Source organism: Elephas maximus, chromosome 19, assembly GCF_024166365.1.
Source record: "Elephas maximus indicus isolate mEleMax1 chromosome 19, mEleMax1 primary haplotype, whole genome shotgun sequence".
Lineage (NCBI taxonomy): Eukaryota > Metazoa > Chordata > Mammalia > Proboscidea > Elephantidae > Elephas > Elephas maximus.
Window position 1 is genome coordinate 26,529,167 of NC_064837.1, and position 22,846 is coordinate 26,552,012.

General features: G+C 39.4%; 1 protein-coding gene across 1 annotated transcript in view; it reads right to left on the reverse strand.

Moving 5' to 3' along the window:
* Nucleotides 1–21,682, reverse strand: part of UTP6 (UTP6 small subunit processome component) — a 32,935-nt gene extending 11,253 nt beyond the window's left edge. The window contains exons 1-14 of the mRNA XM_049859667.1: nucleotides 21,476–21,682; nucleotides 20,161–20,245; nucleotides 17,976–18,017; nucleotides 17,656–17,748; nucleotides 16,630–16,677; nucleotides 15,999–16,062; nucleotides 14,071–14,189; nucleotides 11,106–11,183; nucleotides 8,558–8,639; nucleotides 8,017–8,098; nucleotides 6,990–7,174; nucleotides 6,391–6,470; nucleotides 5,921–5,998; nucleotides 639–818 (exon numbers count right to left, since the gene is read on the reverse strand). Coding sequence (XP_049715624.1) covers nucleotides 639–818; nucleotides 5,921–5,998; nucleotides 6,391–6,470; nucleotides 6,990–7,174; nucleotides 8,017–8,098; nucleotides 8,558–8,639; nucleotides 11,106–11,183; nucleotides 14,071–14,189; nucleotides 15,999–16,062; nucleotides 16,630–16,677; nucleotides 17,656–17,748; nucleotides 17,976–18,017; nucleotides 20,161–20,245; nucleotides 21,476–21,567 — 1,308 coding nt within the window. The 5' untranslated portion in view covers nucleotides 21,568–21,682. The remainder of the gene's footprint in view (nucleotides 1–638; nucleotides 819–5,920; nucleotides 5,999–6,390; nucleotides 6,471–6,989; nucleotides 7,175–8,016; nucleotides 8,099–8,557; nucleotides 8,640–11,105; nucleotides 11,184–14,070; nucleotides 14,190–15,998; nucleotides 16,063–16,629; nucleotides 16,678–17,655; nucleotides 17,749–17,975; nucleotides 18,018–20,160; nucleotides 20,246–21,475) is intronic.
* Between the last annotated feature and the right edge of the window lie 1,164 nt (nucleotides 21,683–22,846).

The following is a 22,846-nucleotide window of genomic DNA, read 5'->3' on the forward strand; positions in this document are numbered from 1 at the left end:
GGCTGAAGTCTTAAAAGGATTCCTAAACAGAATGAAATATATGGACCGCACAAACCACAGCCTCCACTAGCCTGAGAAGAGAAGAACTACATGGTGCCCGGCAACTACTACCACCCGCTCTGGCCAGGATCACAGTAGAAAAGTCCTGGACAGAGTGGGAGAAAAATGTAGAACTAAATTAGAATTCATAAAAAAGACCAGACTTACTGGTCTGATAGAAACTAGTGGAACCCCCGAGACTAGGGCTCCTAGACACCCTGCAAACCTGGGACTGAATCCACTCTGAGATCACCTTTCAGCCAAACAATAGACAGGCCGATAAAGTGAACAATAATACCTGTGCACAACATGCTGCTCAGAACAATCACCCACACAAGACCAAAAGGGCAGTACTAGCCCAAAAGCAAAGTTCAGAAGGCAGGAAGGGGCAAGAAATATGGGCAAACGCAAACAGGGAACTCAGCGGAAAAGTAGATAGAGAGCTCTCACACTGAGCGGACTACAATTAATGTCATGAAACAAAATGCATATAAACTGTTGAACGGAAAACTAATGTGCCCTGTAAACTTTCACCCAAACCACAATAAAATGTTCAAATAAATAAATGGGATGAAATACAAAAGACACAACTCCCAGACCTGGGGCTTCAGGTGTGCAAAGGCTTCTTCCAACAGCACGGCTATGTCGCTGCTCTTTGATTCAATCAGCACCTGTAGCTTCATCTGCCACATTGTCACAGAGTCTCTGAACAATTCAACCCCGGCGCCAGCCACCTCCAGGGCTTCCTTAAATAAGTCACGGTGCAGCAGCAACTCAATCTAGGCAAGACAAAAGGTTATTCGGAAAATTAATTACTGAAGCTTCAGTTATCTATGTAATGAATTATCTAAGGCAATAATTTCAATAGTCTTTGCACTAAACTTTTTACCATGACTGCTAAGCAGGCACAAGGTGAACAATTGGGAATTCCTCATCCTTTCCTTGCATCCATCCCCAAGAGATATCAGAAAAACAGGGAAGAGATGAAAAACAGAATAATTTAGACTCTACGTTTTTAATAAAACACTTGGTTATACTAGAACCCACATCAAAATAAACAGAGTATAAAAATGAGTAAAGATAAAACCAATGTTTGTGGGGTGATAAGGAACCAGGAAGGGGGCCCTGTGGCATGATGGTTAAGCACCTGCCTACTAAAAAGGACAGCAGTTCAAACCCACCAGCCGCTCTGCAGTACAAAGATGTGGCAGTCTGCTTCTGTGACGATGACAGCCTTAGAAACCCTATGGGAGCTGTTCTACTCTGTCCTGTACGGTTGCTGTAAGTCACAGTCAACTGGATAGTAACAGGTTTGGGGAAGAAACAGTCATTTAAATGGAGTTGAACATACTATAAATTGACACAGTTTTTCTAAAATGTAACTTGACACTGTGTAACAAGTGTCATAAGGAGTCTGGGTGGTGCAAACAGTTAAGTGCTCATTCTACTAACCAAAAGCTTGCTGATGCGAATCCACCCAAAGGTGCCTCAGAAGAAAGGCCCAGCAAAACCCCACAGCCATTAAAAACTCTATGGAGCACAGAATCAACTCAATGGCAACTGGTTTTGTTTTTTTAAAACAAAAGCCATAGAAGTGTCCATACCTGGCAACAACAGCAGTAACAACCAAAAAACAGATGAGTGGTTACACAGGTAGATAAGTATGCATATACGTGTACAGCAAAGTACATGCGCATGTATGCCTGCATATATAGTAGCATCTGTAGACATAGTATACGCACATTTGTGTGTGCTACACATATATTCAGATATATAATAAATAGGAAGCACAGTCACAGATACCTCCTTGACATAATCGAACACCTTACAGGATTGGTTTACTGGGTTTGAAGACTTAGGACCATGGTTTTGTGGAACAACTCAGCCAACTGGCACAGCACAGTCTATGAAGTTTATGTTCTACATCCTAGTTTGGTAAGTAGCATCCAGGGTCTTAAAAGCTTTTCGAGCAGCCATCCAAGATACAACTATTGGCCTCTACTTGTCTGGAACCAAAGAGGAAAAAAGGAAACCAAAGACTCAAAAAAAGAAACTAGTCTACTGGACTAACTACCTACACGGACCACAGCCTCATCTGTTTAGACACCAGAAGAACTAGGTGGTGCCCAGCTACCACTACTGACCATCCTGACCAGGGACACAACAGACGGTCCCAGATAGAATGGGAGAAAATTGTAGAACAAAATTCTAATTCTTAAAAAAAGAAAGGCCAAACTTACTGGACCAGAGAGACTGGAGGAGCCTCCAAGACTACTGCCCTGATGTACCCTTTAAACTCTGAACTGAAACCACTCCTGGAGGTCACCCTTCAGCTAAATAACACACTGGCTCTTAAAATAAACAGCATCACCAGTAAGTACTGTGCTCCTTTAAAGAAAAAAAATTATCTATATGATCGATATGAGGCCAAAAAATGGCCAACATTTACCCTATAGCAAAGATGAGAAGTGCAGGATGGGGGGTGGGAAAGGGAAGCTAGATTAACAGAAGCAGAACACCCGAAATGGAAATGAGAATGTTAACACAATGTGGAAAAGGTAACCAATGTCACTGAACAATATGTATAGAAATTGTTAAATGGGAATCTAATTTACTGTGCAATCTTTCACCAAAAACTCAGTATTTTTTCAAAAATATGTATCTTAAACTTGGTGATTTTACTTTAATAAATATGCCCCCAAGAAATAAATGAACAGATGAAGGAAACCAAAGACTCAAAGAAGAAACTAGTCCACAGGACTAAGAGCCCACATAAGCCACACCCTCTTATAACCTGAGACCAAAAGAACTAGATGGTGTCCGCCTACCACCACCAATCGCTCTGACCAGGGACACAACAGAAGGTCCCAAATAGAACAGGAGGAAAATGTAAAACAAAACTCAAATTCCTAAAAAAAAATCAGACCTACTGGACCAAAAGAGACTGGAGGAACCCCCAAGGCTATCGCCCTAAAATAACCTTCAAACTTGGAATTGAAGCCATTTTTGGAGGTCACCTTTCAGCCAAAGGCTGGTTTATAAAATAAACAATATCATCCATAAGGAATGTGTTCCTTAAACAATCAACTATATGAGACCAAACAGTCAACATTTACCTAAAATGAGAAGGCAGGGAGGCAGAGGGAAGCTAGACCAATGGAAACAGAACTGAATGGAAATAATGAGAATGCTGACACATTGTGAAAACTGTAACCAATGTCACAGAACGTTGTGTATAAAAATTGTTAAATGGGTACCTAATTTGCTAGGTAAACTTTCACCCACAACACAATAAAATAAAATAAAGAAGAAATAATTGAATGGAAGGAAATCTCATCTGTTCAAAAACACTTGTATCAAAAAAAAAAAAAAACCTAAAATCAATCCAATTTTACAAAATTGTGGAAAAGCAGGTCAATGACAGTCTATAATCAATTCACTCAACAAGCATTTTTACTGCACACTATATATGCTAGATGCTAGATTCAATAATGAGCAAATGGGGTACGTTCCCTGATACCCACAGAGCCTCCAATCTGGCAGTAGTGACAGAGTTTGATAAGTGACATGACAGCAAAAGAATCAGATGCTACAGAAGTACAAAGCAGGAGCACCGAGAGCTCTCTGGAAGTGCTGAGAAAGGACTCCCAGAAAGGAAGCAACATTTAAGCGAAGACTTGAGGAGCAGGCATTAGCTAGGTAAAAGCAAAGACTCCAGGAAAAGAGAAGGCTCTCCCAACTAACATGTGCAAGAGGATGAAAATGAGAGGCAATAAGGGTACAAAAAGAAATCCAGAATGGCCGGAGGGTAGGATGTAAGCTAGAGAATGGAACAAGATGAGGCTGGGGATACAGGCAGGGGCCAGGTCAAAGAGTTTTGGGCTTCATCCAAAGGGCAATGGGAAACCACAGAATAATCCGGAAAAAGAATCACTAAGTTTTAAGTTCAGAGGCAGTAAACGGAAGGACTTTCACCAAAAGCAAGGTCACCAGACTCGAAAGGTAGCAACAGAAACAGAAACCTGAACACCAATGTTCACTGCAGCGCTATTCACAATAGCCAAAAGGTGGAAACAACCTAAATGTCCATCCAGAGATGAATGGATACACACAAGATATGGTATATTCATCCATACAATGGAATATTCCTCAGTCACAAGGAGAAATGAAGTCCTGAGACGTGTTACAACATGAACGAACCCTGAAAACGTTATGCTGAGTGAAGTCAATCACAATGATCTCACTCACATGAAATAGCTAGAATACGCAAATGTATAGAGACCAAAGTTTATTGATGGTTACCAGGGGTGGGTGGAAGGGAGAGGGAAAGGGGAAGTCACTGTTTAGGAGGCAACAGTTTTCTGTTTATGGTGATGGCAAATCTGGCAATGGATACTGGTAATGGTTGCACAATGTGATTAATTAATCGATGTCACCAAAATGTACACATTAAAAATGTCAAACTGGCAAATGTTACATTTATATATATTTTTACAACAATAAAAAAATAAATAAAAGCTAGGTGACCAAATGAACGATGGGGTGGTTGAGTTCGGAAGGGCAGCCTCTGAGATTTGACGAGAGCAGGATGTTTGAAACTGCTTGAGTGGTGAATGACAAAAGAATGATAATAATGGATACAGCAGGATTGCCAGGCACCTCTTAAAACCAAGTTGAATTGATAGGGTGCAACTGTCTCGCCAGCATTCAATAGCTCAAGCAGTGTCAGTTGAATTCATCCAGGCCTGGGATTTTCCCAGACAGATGCCATAATACAAGGGTAACTGGGTCTTGGTATAAATAATACAATAGGTTACTATATGGCATATATGTTATGGAAATACATGTGTAAGAATGAGAAAAATGTTAATGTAAAAATAAAATACAAGAGCAAGACATTAATTGCAATTATGTAAAAATTACATAATGATATAGATCAAAAAAGGTAAGAATTACACAAATAGAAGGCACCAACAAATACAAAAATTTTTGCCCTGTTTTTCCCCCATGAAGGTATTTAAATACATTAACACATTCATCAGCTCATGTAATCCTCTCAAGACTTTGTGAGATGGCAAAGACAAGGGTCATTATCACTATCTTAAAACCAAGTAAAATAAACACATAAAGGTCAAGTAGTTTCCCCAAGTCACCTAAATATTAAGTAGCAAAACCTGATCTGGAACTGTGTATTCCCACAGCACATCATTCTGGTCTCTGAAACAGGCCTTACCCATAACACAGGGTAATCAAGGCTTAGTACACCTCTCACTACAATGTCAACTTCTGAAATATAGGAATACATCTAATTTGTCTTTATCGTACCAGTGGTTAATCTGGGCTAGCCACCTTAATCTGGGCCATCCTTCAGGAAAAGGATGTTCAGTAAAAGACAGATAGGTAGACAAACTGAATAAGCCCAACCTGTGAATCTTTCTTCTGATTTTTTCCTATTATATTACATTGTTCCCTTTACTGGTATGGATTTCATTTTTGGCAAACACCAAATACTGACAGCCAAATGTAAATACTTTCTACATTAACCCTATCAAGCTGCCAAATGGGCTTACTTATATAACTATATGAAGCAGCCCGGGTGGCACACTGGTCACGTGCTCAGCTGCTAGCTGAAAGGTCGGCAGTTCGAACCCTTCAGCCGCTCCACGGGAGAAAGATGTGGCAGTCTGCTCCCATAAAGACTGCAGCCTTAGAAACCCTATGGGGCAGTTCTACTCTGTCCTATGGGGTCACTATGAGTTAGAAAATCAACTCAGTGGCAATGGGTCTATAACTATATATATTGAAAACGCATGACACCAGCACTGAAGAACCAGAATAAAGTGTATTTAACTGGTAGTGAATGTGTTCTCTATGTCCTTACCCACTGCTTGTATTGGAATTCTGGCAGAAGCTTGAGCTCATGTGCCTTTCTGAACGCCATTATGGTTCTTTCCAGCCTCTGAAATGAGAAAAATCCCTCAGTCCATTACAAAGATTCCCACTAGGGTCTTCTGACAATGACAAAAGCAGTTTTACATATTTCTGAGAATTCAGAGAAGGTGCTACCGAGCTGCTCCTCCATGAACGTTTGGCTCATGATCAGACTGAGCTGGGAAGGCACACAAGCACAGCCTGGTGAAGAAGAGAGCACCTCCTAACTAGCTGCTGGTGTAAGGGCACGCGAGACTCAGAACTTTAGCATGACAGGTCACCCACACGGGGAAAGACACTGGTTAAGCATGAAGCTCTAGGCGGATATCCCAGACTGGAAAAGAGCTGTACTTCTGTTCTTTTTTCAGAGCACGGTCATTTTCTAGTCAGCCACTGTAACCACAGAACCTAAGCCCTTACCTTCTCTCTGAGGAATTCACTGTTTGTCTTCTTACTAAATCTCTCCATACAAAAGTTGATGTAACACTTCCACATGGCCGCTAGAGAAGTCAGACAGATTGATGATCAGATCACCAATTCTCTAAATTCAACATGTATCTTTTCTCCAAAGGGAAAATGCCGCCAAAGCAGAGTTTAAATTAGCCCGATGAAAAGTTATTACAATTACAGCCTATGTAACATCTCAAATATTAGGGAGAGACAACTGAGTAGTGCCATAAATATGAAAAATAAGGGCTTTCTGCATATTATAAGTCTTATCCACTTGGCCTTTAAATTCCAATATTACAGAATAAAAATTAAATCTACATCAAAAAATAATTACGGAATGATAGTTAAGAAACTTTAATTATCATTTCCCCAAATAACTAAATATCAGTCATTCTAGTTCCATCTTTCACCATCAGAGAAAGAACGAACAATGTGGAGAGTAAGGCACACTGTAAACTGCACTATAGAGAGCTTCCTGACATTGATGGTGATAATGGGAATGAAAGCTTCAGTTTAACACCCGTGAGTGCAATCCCTTCTATACCACACCATGGTTTGGTCAAGCTCACCTGTGGGCAGAGTCTTCACTGCCTCTTCATATACAGCACAGCACCTCTCCTCCTTCCGGCCCACCTCTGCTGCTTTGGCTTGTTTCGTTACAGGCCGCTCTTCTCCTGGCTGGGACTTGATCTCTAATTCTCGCCGTGCCACATAATCCCAAGTGAGAGGGTCGTCTGTGTGTAGGGCCTGAAGGCTAAAACATGCACTTACTGGCATCTGCCCTACGACAAGAGACTCACTCAGAACACCATAGACACCTTCTTCTATGCTCTAAAAATGTACATAGAACACCTCTTTAACAATTTCAGTACCACCACAGCCATTTCCCAACAGGTCCTCCAGATGAATTTTGTCCATGGGTTACGGCTGTCACACATTTACGGAGTTTCAGAATGTTTCAGATATCACTCACAAATGTTAACTTTCAAGTGAACCAACTGCTCAAAATGAAATCCGCAGTTATATGTGATAGGATGAGCCTCCATGAGCCCTGACGCCTTAGTATTATATCCAGGCTCTTGGTTTTCTACAATAACAGACGTAGAGAAAAAGCATAAGGATCAACTTAATTGTCTACAAAACCCTGAAAGATATCCAAAGACCAAACCGATCCAAGTTCTATTTTATCTCTTGTCAAAGTGAAAGTGCTACCCAGGTGTGGAAGTTCCCAAAAGGAAGGCTGCAAATAATTCCCTAACTATATAAAATTACCTGCAGCATGCAACTATAAATGTCCATGAGTAGAACTCATTTTATTGACAAAAGACATGCCAAGAAAGGAGGATGTGGTTTTTTACATGAGTCTTAGAATATATTTGTTACTGAACAAAAACAAACTATTTTCCAAGCGAAACCAATGAGTGAGTCAGACCAACTTCTCCAGGAACATATTTTCTTATGTAATATTTAACTTTTCTTCCAAAGATTTAGTGTGGTATCTGCTTTTCCCCCTCCTAAATATCCAACCCCAAACCCTTAAAGAAATCAATCAGAAGATCAGAAATAGATAGAGTCACCTTTCACAATTTTACTTACTCATCATAAATTTCCTTTTGCAAATGCTTGGCAAAGTCAAATAGCTGTGCAATTGAAAGCAATGACATGTGGAATTCTGCACCTAAAATTTAAAAAGCACAGGAGGTTCATTGCTGGTAAGACTCTAAAGAACCACTTATCATTTTCTCGACGTTAGATTTTTGGGTCCTTTGAATTGGGGAAAAAAAAAAAATCAGCCACAGCCCCATCACACAAACAAAGCCATTATTAGCATACTGTTTCCAACTTTCTTTATTCTACGCTTCTTAAGGGCATGAGGGAATGGACTGAATCATCTATTTCTTTTCAACTTCCCACATGAGTTTAAGTGCTCAATAAAAACTAAAATGTCCAAACATATCCTAATGGGAAATATGCCCTCTGTAAAAGGAGAGGGATGTTATTTCGGCATTCAGAGCTGTATACACATTCTAATAAACATTTTTTAAATTAAAGTCTTCCTCATTATAAATAGAATGATCACCCTTTCCCACCATGACATTCTGCTTTCAAAAGATAGAAAAAAAAAGAAGCTACCTACCTTTAATTATGCTTACAGAGTTTTTGTAGATGATCCGTGCCAATTCACCAGCAAGGATTTCTTCAGCATAATCAAGATTCTCCTAAAGGAAGGTATATTGAAGGTAACTTCATGGGCAATGCCATTAAGTAGAAAGAACCCTACCATGAAGACTAACAGTCCTAAACCAGCTGTGCCATGCGACTTCTAGCAAATAACGCCTCATCTTCGGGCCAGTTCCTTCACTTATAAAATGTGCTGCTTGAAAAAATCACTGTTCTTGAAACTGTTCTCGCAGGTTTCTGGACTGGCCACAAGATCACAAGGCTTTAAAGCCTCACTCTCCCATTTAGATCATAATAGGGCAGGTCTTAAGTTCCTTGTTTAGCCCTGTGTGAAAGATTTTATTTGGAAAAAATGTTCCAAGCAGAAACTCACTATAACATGTGAAGGTATCAAAGTTTCTTTTTCAGTGCCAACATTTTAAAACTTTTTTTTTTTAATTATTCTCTTACATAAAAAATCACATAAACCAGGCTTAAGGGTCTGACTGAGACTGGAGGGACTGTGGAAGACATGGCCCCCAGGCTCTCTTAGCCCAAAACTGAAACCATGACCAAAGCCAACACTTTGGACAAAGATTAGACTGGACTATAAGACATAAAATGATATGCATGTGAAGAGTGCTCCCTTAGCTCAAGTAGATACATGAGGCTACATGGGTAGCTCCTGTCCAGACGTGAGATGAGAAGGCAAAAAGGGGCAGGAACTGGTTGAAAGGACATGGGAAATTCAGGATGGAAAGGAAGAGTGTGCTGTCACGTTGCAGGGAGAGCAACTAGGGTCACATAGCAATGTGCGTGTAACGAACAGATATATGCACACCCATGTTTATTGCATCACTGTTTAAAACAGCAAAAAGATGGAAGCAACCAAGGTGTCCATCAACGGATAAAGGGATAAATAAATTACGGTATATTCACACAATGGAATACTACACATTGATAAAGAACAATGATGAATCTGTGAAACATTTCATAACATGGAGGAATCTGGAAGGCATTATGCTGAGTGAAATTAGTCAGCTGCAAAAGGACAAATAACGTATGAGACCGCTACTATAAGAACTCGAAAAATAGTTTAAACAGAGAAGAAAATATTCTTTGATGGTTACAAGAGCGGGGAGGGAGGGAGGATGAGGGGTTTTCACTAATTAGATGGTAGATAAGAACTATTTTAGGTGAAGGGAAAGACAACACACAATACAGGAGAGGTCAGCACAACCAGACTAAACCAAAAGCAGTTTCCTGAATAAACTGAACGCTTCGAGGGCCAGCGTAGTACACACGGGGGTCTGGGGACCATGGTTTCAGGCAACATCTACGTCAACTGGCATAATAAAATCTATTGAGAAAACATTCTGCATCCCACTTTGGAGAGTGGCATCTAGGGTCTTAAATGCTAGCAATCGGCCATCTAAGATGTACCAATTGGTCTCAACTGACCTGGAGCAAAGGAAAATGAAGAACACCAAAGACACAAGGTAATTATGAGCCCAAGAGACAGAAAGGGCCACATAAACGAGACACTACATCAGCCTGAGACCAGAAGAACTAGATGGTGCCTGGCTACAACTGATGAGTGCCCTGACAAGGAACACAACAGAGAACCCCTGAGGGAGCAGGAGAGCAGTGGGATGCAGACCTCAAATTCTTATAAAAAGACCAGATTTAATGGTCTGACTGAGACTAGACGGAACCCAGAGGTCACGGTTCCCAGACCTTCTGTTAGCCCAAAACAGGAACCATTCCCAAAGCCAACTCTTCAGACAGGGACTGGACCGGGCTATGGGATAGAAAATGATACTGGTAAAGAGTGAGCTTCTTCTTGGATCAAGTAGACACATAAAACAATGTGGGCAGCTCCTGTCTGGTGAAGAGATGAGAGGGTAGAGGGCGTCAGGAGCTGGCCAAATGGACACGAAAATAGAGAGCAGAGGGAAGGAGTGTACTGTCTCATTAGAGAGAGAGCAACTAAGGGTATATAGCAAGGGGTATGTAAAGTTTTTGTATGAGAGACTGACTTGGTTTTTAAACGTTCACTTAAAGCACAATAAAAATTTTGAAAAAAAATTTATAGTTAAGTCCGATTAAAAAAAAGTATGTATAAATTTATGTATGAGAAACTACATAACTTGAACTGTAAACTTTCACTTAAAGCACAGTAAAAGAAAAAAAATCACATAAAAACGAAAAGAAAGAAGCCTAAGGAACCACACACTTCACAACTTTCTTCAGCTTCTTTCAATCCATTAACATACAATTTAATGAAATACAATATTAAAAGTAACTTTTGACCATTCCATCATTATTCATTTCTATGATCACTTGCCTACTTTTGTAACTAAACACATTTAAATAAATCAACTCTAGACTCATCTTAAAGTTTCAAAATGTAACAACATTAAGTTGGAAAGAAAAACACATTCCCAAGACTTTTTTTTTCCTACTGCTAAACAGGCTCAAAACACTACATATTGCTAACAAGTGACAACGTATTAGAATCTTACCACTTCCATTTTGGCTTTTTCAAATTCTTGCTTTTCCTTTCTCAGTTTCTCAGCATGCATCAGCTCCATCCTAAAGTACTACAGAGGAGAAATAATGAACTGAAAAATCTTTGTGGAGAATTTTTTTTTTTAATCAGAAATACATAATGTACCATTTTTTTACCCATAAGTATTGAATCTGGGGAGCTTGAGGGGAGTCTCATATTTTATTTTTACAAAACTAGCTGACAACAACAAGGTGTGGTGAAAATGATAATGTATTACGCTCTTCTGGCAAGCATTTTGAGATATAAATCAAAAATCTTAAAGAAGTAAAAAGAGTAGCTGCTGAGGCTGATTATGTACAACCAAACGGCTCATGGGATTTGATTCCAGTTTGCAGGTTTAAGGTTGTGGTTTCATGGAACATCTCAGTTATTTGACCTAATCATGTGTTCAGTGCTTCTGTTCTACTTCCCAGTTCACTGCATAGTGCCTGGGGTCTTTAAAGCTTGCAAGCAGCCATCAAGGTACAACAGTTGGGTGTCTATACACCCAGAGAAACAGAGGAAGAAAGAGAGTCAGGAACAGGAGGAGGAAACAGGGTGTGTGGCTAATGGCCTCCATTAACAACTGCTTCCTTTGCCATGAGACCAGAAGAACTGGATGGTGCTACCATTACTGAACATTTTGATCCAAGATCCTATAGAAGAATCCTGATCAAAGCGGGGGAGGGGGAGGGTAGGAACTGCAGACGAGAACTTCAAATTCTCACAGACTCCAGACTTTCTGGAGCCATGGGGGCTGGATGAATCCCTGAAACTACTGGTTCGAGATTATCTTTAAACCTTAAACCAGAAATATCCCCTGAAGTCTTCTTAAAAGTAAATAATAGTTTAGGTTAACTAGTAAATAATGTCTGCTTAAGCAGTATGCTCTTTTAAGATCTACCTTTATGGGAGAAAATTGACAACAGCAACTCGAAAGGTTAGATAGGAACCTTGGGGGCAGTGAGTTTATATTAATGAGAGAGAACAACTCAGAAAAGGTGGGTGAGAATGGTTGTATGACTCAAAGAATATAATCAATGTCACTGAATTGTACACGTAGAAACTGTTGAATTGGTATATGTTTTGCTGTATATATTCTCTACAACAATATAAAATAAAATGATTTCAAAAAAAACTTTTAAAAGTTTATACTCTTTAAACTAGTAATTCTGTTACTAGGAATCTATCATAGAGAAATAATCCTCAATACCCAAAAGTTTCATAAACAAAAGTGTAAGAGCAAATACTGGAAACAATCTAAATGCCCAATGACAGGGAAAGTGCTGATACAGGTAATGGCACACCACAATTCTGTTATTCTGCTTTGTTTTTAAGCTGGTTACAAAATTGTACATACAACACAATTACCCCTACATGAAAAATGTGTACGGAAACCAAAATGCTGTAAGGAAATGCACTGCAGTGTTTACACTGCTTATCCTCAGTCCATCATAGTTTTTTCCTTCTCTGTGCTTTCACTTGTCTGATTTTGTTCCCCAGTTTTCTATAAGCACATATTACTTTTATAGTATAAAATAAAAAAATCACCTTTACTTTTTTAAGAACTGCAGCTATGAAAACAGATAGTGTGGATTAGAGGCTCTCAAAATGTGGTCTCGGGATACCTGGGGGTCCCAGACAAACTTTCAGGGTCTCTGAACGGTCAACAGGTTATTTGTAATGTATTTATTATTTTTTAATGAATTAATACATAAAAATTTTAAATTCCTCTGTTTTAATTTCTAATACAATAAAAATTAATAGACATAGCCCATATAAACAAAAGCTCTTTGGCTACTCGGTACTATTTAAGGTTGAAAGGGGTCTGAAGATCAAAAAGTCTGAATACCACTGACATAGGTCAATATATACTAACATGCAACTATATACAAAAATGCAGAACACAAGAATATGTAGGATAATGCCATTTTCAAGAAATAAAACATATGTTCTAAGTGTTCACAATACACAAAAAATATACATAGTAAGACTATAAATACTTTTCTGTTATTTTCTTCATACAAGTGTTTTCTCTGTCTATAATAAACTCCAATCACTTTTGATAGGAATAGGCAACAGATCTATTTCCATTCTAGAAAATACAAGTATGGGCATTTATGAGCACCTCCAAAAGCATATAAATGGCGACACTATACAATAACCTTCCAATAGTAGCAAGATTGCTTCTTACAATAGTTTCTCAATTAAAGTCATAAACGCAGAAAAGGGACATCTAACAGAACATGAAAAGAAGGCAACAAACACAAGGCTATGATATAAAAACACCATTAATTACTACAACACCAAAAATACAGATGTGGCTTCTATAAAACCTATTAGCATAAACACCTATATCTTTTTCCTTTTCATTTGAACACTAAATTCTGAGAAATGCCTCAGAAAAGGGCAGTTTCCAAAAATACACCATTATAAACATTTTTCTCTCAAGAGCCTGGCCATCAATATTTTAAAGCACCCCTCCTCTAAAAGGGAATAAATTTCCCAAGAGGGTAAGGAGGTACTAACAGGGTACCCATCTCAAGAAAAAGAGACCAAGAGAAAGAGAAGGAAGAAGTGAAGAAAACAGGAAGAGAGAAGACCAAAAATAACAAGAAACAAGAAAAAAAAAAAGATCTCTAAACTTTGGCTCCCCTTTTAAATAAAAATAGGGTTCAGTCCCCTATTTCTCCTAACCCTAGTGGGAAACCTCTAACAACCTAGAAGCTGTACACTGTCCACACTTAACACTGGCCAAGAAATATAAAGAAGTTTCTACTCACCGTCCTGGCTCCCTTGCCCCCAGAAGCTCCCCAACACACTTATCACTGGCCTCTATAAACTGAAGTTTTCTTTAACTTAGCAATAAGAAAGGATATGCATCTCCAGAGAAACAGGAACGTCACTTTCCCATCCTATACACTCAGACACACACTCACTTCTTGATAAAGTTTTGGACACTCTGGGTGAAAGCGCAGAGCCCGAAGAAATAGCTGTCTTGCACTTTCTGAAGACAAGCGATCTTCCATTTCCCATTTGGCTGCCATAATCCACAAAGCTAGAAATGAAGAAAATCATCAGACTTCACTTCAGTCAATATAATTAAGTCAAACGAAAAAAGACCAATGCTCCAATAGTAATAGTCAAAGAACTTTTTAAGAAGTCTTACCAAAGAAGGGTATATAGAGAAATGAGCTTCTAAGAGATATCTGTGAAGTTTTCTTATTTTAACTAAACTTAAAAAAAGCATTGTAAAGCAAACAGGTAAATGTTAGTATCTGTTCAGTATGGATAATGGGTACATGATTACCTGATAATGTAGTTCATCAAATCTCAGGCCACCACCATTTTAAGTCACACAAATTTTAAAGTTGTGAAAACCCCAGAAAAAGAATTTACATCTTAGAATCGATGAAATCAGATTATTTTTTTCTCCATTTTAAGTAGTTTTTCTCTCTTGGAAATAGTTCATAATTTAAAAAGTAAATTTTTAATTGTACCTGCTGGACATAAAGGCTTAAAAACAAAACCTCTCTGCCTTTCTCTATGGGAACTTAACACTGAGTTAAATTCTAGCCATTTCCCTAGCAACTTAATAAAGCTCAGCTATGTTATTTGGCAAGATTGCTTATGGTAAAAATGACCCATGGTTCTTGAGGACATCAAGGTCAACTGGCATAACATAGTTTATGAAGAAAATGTTCTACATCTCGTTTTGGTGAGTAGCGCCTGGGGTCTTAAAAGCTTGTGAGCAGCCATCTCAGCACACCCTTTTAACTCACTACTAAAGTCACTCCTGAGGTTTACCCTTCAGCCAAAGATTAGACAGGCCCATAAAACGATATGAGACTAAATGGGCGCACCAGTCCAAGGGCAAGGACAAGAAGGCAGGCAATAAGGTACAGGAAAGCTGGTAACAGGGAACCCAAGGTCAAGAAGGGGAGAGTGTTGACATGTCCTGGGGTTGGCAACCAATGTCACAAAACAATATGTATATTACTGTTTAATGAGAAACTAATTTGCTTTGTAAACCTTCATCCAGAGTACAAGAAAAAAAAAAATCATGAAAAATAAATAAATAAACGACCCACGGCTGGTAACCACATGTGGACTTGGAGGGCTGTGATTAATGGACAGCCATTGCCTTGGGCTTTCTTGAGCATGTAACTCCTGAAACTCACTATGGCTTTGCTAGGCACCAGGAAGCTATGCCCATCCATGGGCCTTCCAAGCCAGAATGGCTCCCCCACCCACTCATGCGGTATTGTCCTCTCACACCTGAACTGTCACCTAGGGAACCAGAAGTCTGAAGAAACATGCCAACTGCTACTCTGCTATATCCTTCTGAGTAAACCATGGCCAATACAGCCTATTTGAGTCTTGCGTAGTACGACATACCTGGTTGAGACATTTATACCCTGAGAATAGGCACTGCACCTCCACTATAATGTGTCATTCACCCATAATTAACCAGAAGTCTTTTCCTTACAAACACAAGTACCTACTTTGTGCCAGACACTGTTCTAAAATCTGTATTAACATTTTCCCCTTCAAGTTTTTGAAATCCCTCAGATTTTGCCTGACTCCAAATAGAAAGTTCCCCAAAGTACCGAAGAGTTTATCTCACCATCTACTAAAAAGAAACACAGTCCTTGTCTACAGATACACCTGGTACAGTAACTAACGTACAGCAGGCAGGAATGAACTAAGAAAAGGCTATTCAGCAACAACTGCTCAGACCAACTACCTAAGCTCAAGTCCTCAAAACAATTTCTCTTAGGTTTATAAAGTAAAATAAATTCCAAAATGCTTAAGTCTAAATAGTGTTTAAAACAAAACAAAAAAAAAGACAAAGATTTCACCATACCTGGCTTGTTTGAATGAATGGCCAACATAGCAGAGAATACCTTGCTAAGTTGAACTTTGGTAGCCTGTAAAAAAGAGAAAAAAAGCTTTGTATTCCTCGCACTGTGAAATCAACGTCATTAGCCTCTAGCTAATCTGTCCTGTATCCTCGCCAATTGTAAAACCCAACAGAGTGAGAACTGCTATTGCTAGGGGCAAAGCAATAGTCACAATTGTCATTTTCTCGTACCACCAGAGAAAAAACTGAGACGTCCCTTTCTCATCCTATACACACACACACTCAGTCACTTCTTAATAAAGTTTTGGACAACTCTGGGTGAAAGCGCTTAAACATAACCATTCTGAACATAACTCATCTTTCCTCAACAAATACACGTAGCAATCGCTTTCTTTTCAACTGACACGGAACTCATTTAGGAAAATACTCATTCAGATATACAAACGCTATTACACTGAACTTCAGCCTTCTTGAATTTTTTTTGTCTCTATAACTTTGGAGAAAACCAAAGGAACCATGGATATCTCTACAACTGTGGAGAAAACATGGAGTTCAGTAAGGAAGTACGAGGCTTAAAAGGCAGACTGACTGAAAGAAAAGAAAAGAGAGCAAGACCTGGCTCCCCAATACTCACCCATTTCTTACAAAAGACCACATATGACAGCCACAGCTGAACGTCATCCTGCAAGAAAAGCAACGCGGTAAGTTGCCTCAATTCACCTTTATATATAATACATCTTTGCAGTGATTAACTTTCTTAGAAACAAAGGCAGATCTCAGAAAATCCAATTTGTTACCATGCCCCTCAGCCCATTAGGCTTGTCCTCACCGAGTCCTTGCATCTCTAAGCCATAACTCACTCCATTCCCTCAACATCCTCCCACCATACTCAAAAACAGCTATCCAATTTGTTCAGTGAAGTTCTTATAATCTCAACGAGGGGTTAAAACACAAAATTTGCCATTCCCCAGAACCCAAAGCACATATAAACATTTCATGTAATATGACCAGCCCCAGAGCCAAACCTGGACAGAATTAAGTTACTGAGGAGCGGTCCCTACTCTAAGCATTTATTTCACACTCCCAAACTGCAACCCTCCCTACTCTTCAACATACTTTACTTAGAAACAGACCTTCTATCAGTTTGTTCCGGTTCAAAGCCCTGCTGGGAATATTTGTTTCCACCCCAGATATACTAAATCAGAATCTACAATTTAACAAAATCCCCAGGTGATTCTTATGTGTAATAAATTTTGAGAACTGCTACTCTACTAGTGGTTCTCAGAATTGGTCCCTAACCAGCAGCACAAGCATTGCCTGGGAACTTGTTAAAAATGCAAATTCTCAGCAGGGGTTCGAACCACAAATGAACAGAAGCTCTGCTCAGAAATACATTCAACCATCTCCCAGACAATTTTTTGATCCTCAATTATGTATCAAATACCCTGTTTTCAACACCAATTACAAGGTAGTGAGATCAATTTTCTTAGTGGCCTGTTAACTGGTTGAAAAAATGTTTTAAGCAATGATGCCATCAGAAAGATAAGACCTGAGATACCCAAGATAAGACTACAGAACAGTACATTTGAACACCTAAGTCATAACATGTGTAACACACATCCTCACATCTTCTACAGTCAAGGACACTCTGATCACTTACCTTCCACTTTGATGAAGCACGTCGGAAGACGCCTTGTATTCGTCTTACGATAGAATGCTCAATCTCGTCCTTCTTAAATGAATACCCAATGCGCTAAAAGAGGACAAAAAAACCAAAGCCTCATGTCAATCACATTTATCCGAAGCAACATTCCTACTTTATCATTAAACAGTACTGATGGGGGAAGCAAATAATTACAGGCATGTCACCACACAATTTATCAAGGCCAAGTGCCTCCCAAACCTAAGTTCCAGCTATAGAGCCACACTGCATAATTCTGTTTCCCTTGTCCCCCAACTTCCAGAAAATCATCTACTTACTGTTCTTCTTCTCTGAATCAGCTCCAAAAGATTAATTTCATACTACGGATAAAAAATATACAAATACTGAGAAAACAAAAATTACTATAACCTTTTAAACACAGAAAATGCATTTAATTAAAATCATACAAAAAAACAAAAAATCAAGAATATAAAGTAAAAATTATTTTGTTATGAAGATGAATACCTAGCATTCACTGAAAAATTCATCTTATATTTGTAAAGCTCACCGAAACCAAAAACCAAACCCAGTGCCATCGAGTCGATGCTGACTCACAGCGACGACCCTACAGGACAAAGTATAACTGCTCCATAGAGTTTCCAAAGAGCACCTGGTGGATCTGAACTGCCAACCCTTTGGTTCGCAGCCATAGCCCTTAACCCCTACGCCATCAGGGTTTCCAAAGCTCACAAACACATATAATAATTAGCACACTTATAATCTCTTAAAAAAAAGTTACCATGAAGTCGATAATGACTGATGGCAACCACATGTGTGTCACAGTAGAACTGTGCCCCATAGGGTTTTCAATGGCTAATTTTTCAGAAGTAGATAGCCAGGCCTTTCTTCCAAGGTGCCTCTGAGAAGACTTGAACCGCCCACCTTTTTGGTTGGCAGTTAAGTGTGTTAACTGTCTGCACCACCAAGGGACCTATAATCACTTTAGATATTTTTTAAAAAGTTACTAAAACCGTAAGACTTACAAGAGCTATAGTATCAAAATTCAAGTAACTTTCCAAACATCTAGTCTACAAGAGTGTGCTCAGACTTTTAGTTAAAAAAAAGAGTTCTTCACAAAGCCAACTCTTCAGACAGGGATGGGACTGGACTATGGGACAGAAAATGAACTGGTGAGCAGTGAGCTCCTTGGACCAAGTAGACACATGAGACTATGTGGGCAGATCCTGTCTGGAGAAGGTACGGGAGGGCAATGGGGGCAGAGACTGGCCGAATGGACACGAAAACAGAGAGTGGAGGGAAAGAGTGTGCTGTCTCATTAGAGGGAGAGCAACTAGGCATATACAACAAGGTGTATGTGAGTTTTCGTATGACAGACTGACTTGGTTTGTAAACGTTCACTTAGAACACAATAAAAAAAAAAAAGGTCTTCAAATAAAATCTTAGCTGATACATCAACAAATAAAGCAGACAAAAGTATACTAGCTGAAAGCTGCAGCAGTATATCAACAGGGAGCTGCCAGAAATTCCAGCCAGATTCAGACGAGGACGTGGAACCAGGGATATCATTGCTGATGTCACATAGATCCTGGCTGAAAGCAGAAAAAACCAGAAGGATGTTTACCTGTGTTTTATTGACTATGCAAAAGCATTTGACTGTGTGGATCATAACAAATTATGGATAACATTGCAAAGGATGAGAATTCCAGAACACTCAATTGTGCTCATGAGGAGCCTGTACACAGATCAAGAGGTAGTCACTCGAACAGAACAAAGGGATGCTGATTGTTTTAAAGTCAGGAAAGGTGTGCATCAAGGTTGTATCTTTTCACCACACCTATTCAATCTATATGCTGAGCAAATAATCCAAGGAGCTGGACTGTATGAAGAAGATCGGGGCATCAGGATTGGAGTAAGACTCATTAACAACCTGCGTTATGCAGCTGACACAACCTTGCTTGCTGAAAGTGAAGAGGACTTGAAGCACTTACTAATGAAGATCAAAGACCACAGCCTTCAGTATGGACTATATCTCAACATAAAGAAAACAAAAATCCTCACAAGTGGACCGATAAGCAACATCATATAAATGGAGAAAAGACTGAAGTTGTCGAGGATTTCATTTTACTTCTTCCAGCCTGACAGATTTACTGACACACAGTGTTAACTTTTTAACCATCTACTATCATCAAACTCCCATTCCTCTATCTTGTCCCACAAGAAGCTGTTTATCAAATCCTTGCTTAAATCTTGATACACTGTGTCTCTGATCTATTAATTCAATAGAAAAAAAGAAGGGAGTTCAATCTGGCAAGGACTAAAGCCTTAGCGCTAAGAGCAAGGCTACTCCCAATAATTACCTCTATTTCTTATCAGTTCAAAAACTACCTGTTTTATCACAGATTCTAGAATTTTGTAGAATATTAATACCACACTCACAGTTCTATATTTTACCTGATTTAAAATCTGTGAGGGGATTAAGAAGAGATGAAAGTGTTCACTTACTTGAACATAATTGATAAAATCTTCCTTAAAAAGGGCTCTTCGCTGTATTCTGTATTCTAGATCCGAAGCCTTCTTAATGATAGCTCTGAGGAGAAAGCCATTTAAAATATAACACTTCAAAAGAGCAAAAGTTAAAGAACTTTTTCTTAAAAATCTCTTTATTTTTAATATATTTTTAAAACATATTTACCAAAACACGTAAATACCAAATACAAGTATCTATGGCATACAAGCATACATGATTACTTCTGTGTTCTTAACTGCATCAAGATTTACTTTAAAATTTTTATGAAAATTACCTTACTCTATAACCAGTACCATTTACATTTCTATCAGCAAAGCAAATAATGTTAAGTACTTTACATTACTTATATGAAGTATTACAAAAGATCTTTTTCTCTCCACATTCAGATTGCTTAGATTTTAGTAATAATCAAGTCTCTTTCCTAAATTACTATTTGTAAATTTTCAACAATTAAAAAAAAAAAACCTAGAATGAAAAGGTTTATTGCTACAAAAGATTTATAGGAAAACATTCACTATCCTTAGCCAAACCGGGAATACACAACACATGTATGCTACAAGAATTTAATGCAAGATGTGGAAGACAACTGTCTTTATGGGTGGTAATAGTAAAGACTTACTGAGGACCTTATTAAGAGTCTACACTGTTATACTGTTCCATTAACAAATGTTTACGAGTCCCATAGGCACGTTACTAAATTTAGTCATTGCAAAACAAAGAAACAGTAACCGAAAACCATTTAACAACTATTAAGCTCAATTAATTTTAACAAATAAATCACTGAATGCCAACTATGTCCCAGGAGCTGTAGCTAGGCGCTGGGGTAAAATACGAAACCCAATGGTCCCCGTCTTCAAGCCTAGGAAAACTTATTCGCTCCTCCTGACTTGCCACTTTCACATCTTCAGAAGAGTACAATGTAGTGCAATCAATTTAGAGTACACCGTACGGTAATCTAAATGTTTAATCTGTCTCTCCCACCACACACACACACACACACACACAGTGGACTGTTAACTCCTGATGGGCAGCGACCCAGTTTTTTATCATTTTTGTAGCCTCAAGACCTGGCTCTAAGAAAGGCTGTCAATATGTTTGATGGATAAACGGACAGACAGATGGACCATCTCGCAATGGATGAGAATTAATTCTAGGTATCATCAAAATCCGGAAATGGGCTTCCACCACGTTAGGAAAATAAAAGTGCCCCCATCCGTGCCCCCGCCACGCACACGCCCCCAAGCTCCCCTCAGCCCGCCCAGCTCTTCTTCTTCCCCAGCGCTCCCTCACTTAATCTCCGCATGGCTGAACAAGCCGATGCGCTCCAGCTGTTCCAATTCGGGGAGCCGATCTTCTATGCGTTCCTGGATTATCTCCGCCATGAGGTTCCAACTCTACACCACAGTCAGAAAATTCACACCCGCCAACACGCGCAAACAAAGTCCACCGTCTATTCCTGCAATCCTGCCTTTACTCTCGCACGTACTCACGTAACGTGCTCCCTAGCTCCCGCCTCTTCCGCTTCCGCCACCTCCGCCAGTGGGGAGGGCCCTTCGGCTCTTGCGGCAGCTGGCACCTCCCTGCGGCTGAATGTGGGATTGCAGCAGGAACCCCTCCGGGAGGTGGGAGGGAGACTCTGGAGGACAAGATAGCAGGGGAGGGGCTAGGATGGGCGGGGCTAGATGCGCGCGAGGCTTGGACGTGGTCGGGGGACCGCGAAGGCGCTTGCGGATCGAAAGCAGTTACCTGAACGTAGCTTGAAATGAATTTTCCCTAAGGATGTTGGCTTCTTTTTTTCTGTTCCCATCCTGCGCCCTCGGTTTTCAACACCAGCAACAACAACAAAAACAAAGAGTGTAGGATAACGTATAATAATAAAAAAAAATTTTTCAAAAAGTCACTGATGAGAGTCATCAGGGGCGCTAACGCGGACCGGTCCACCGAAAACATTTCTTTGCTTTCGGCTAGATTTAGTAAGCCAGTGTGACATATTGAATTTCACGTACCGATCAGAGTCTCTGATTGAATGATTAATTTTAAAATGGGGAGAAAGTTTCATTGTTTCAATAACTAACCTGGGTTTGTAGACAAAATCTAAACCCATGGCCCTGGGTGGGTATCAGGAGCTATAATTTTTTTAGAAACGGGGATCCTGGCATGGAAAAATTTGGAAGTTACCTTGATAAATCAATATAGACAGACCTTCCTTAAACCTGCATTTAGCCTGCATTTCTAAGAGAACCATCAGATAACCCATCTTTGGAAGCGGTACCGCTGTTGTCATCACCTAACCTAAAATAATAACGATGTGGCTCAGTTCTATTTAAGTTCGGAAGATGATAAAAAGCCCAAGCAGGACTTCTTGCTAGACCAGTTTATTTCAACATACATATTAGCACCTTGATCCTCTGTGATTTATGAAAGGGGAATAGTCTTCGTAATTAACCATGTTCCACTTTCTCTGTGCCTTTCCCTTTTTTCCTTTTACAATTTACCTGCTGATCTCAGAACTGAGGCAGAGGTTGGCTTTGGCGTCATCATTTCTTAATTCTCTAAGCTGTGAGACATTAGGAGAGTGGAACAAAATCATGGATATAAAACAAAGATGAAATTTCTTGGTAATAGGAAAGGCTCTGGGGCCTGTGTTAACACTAAGATACC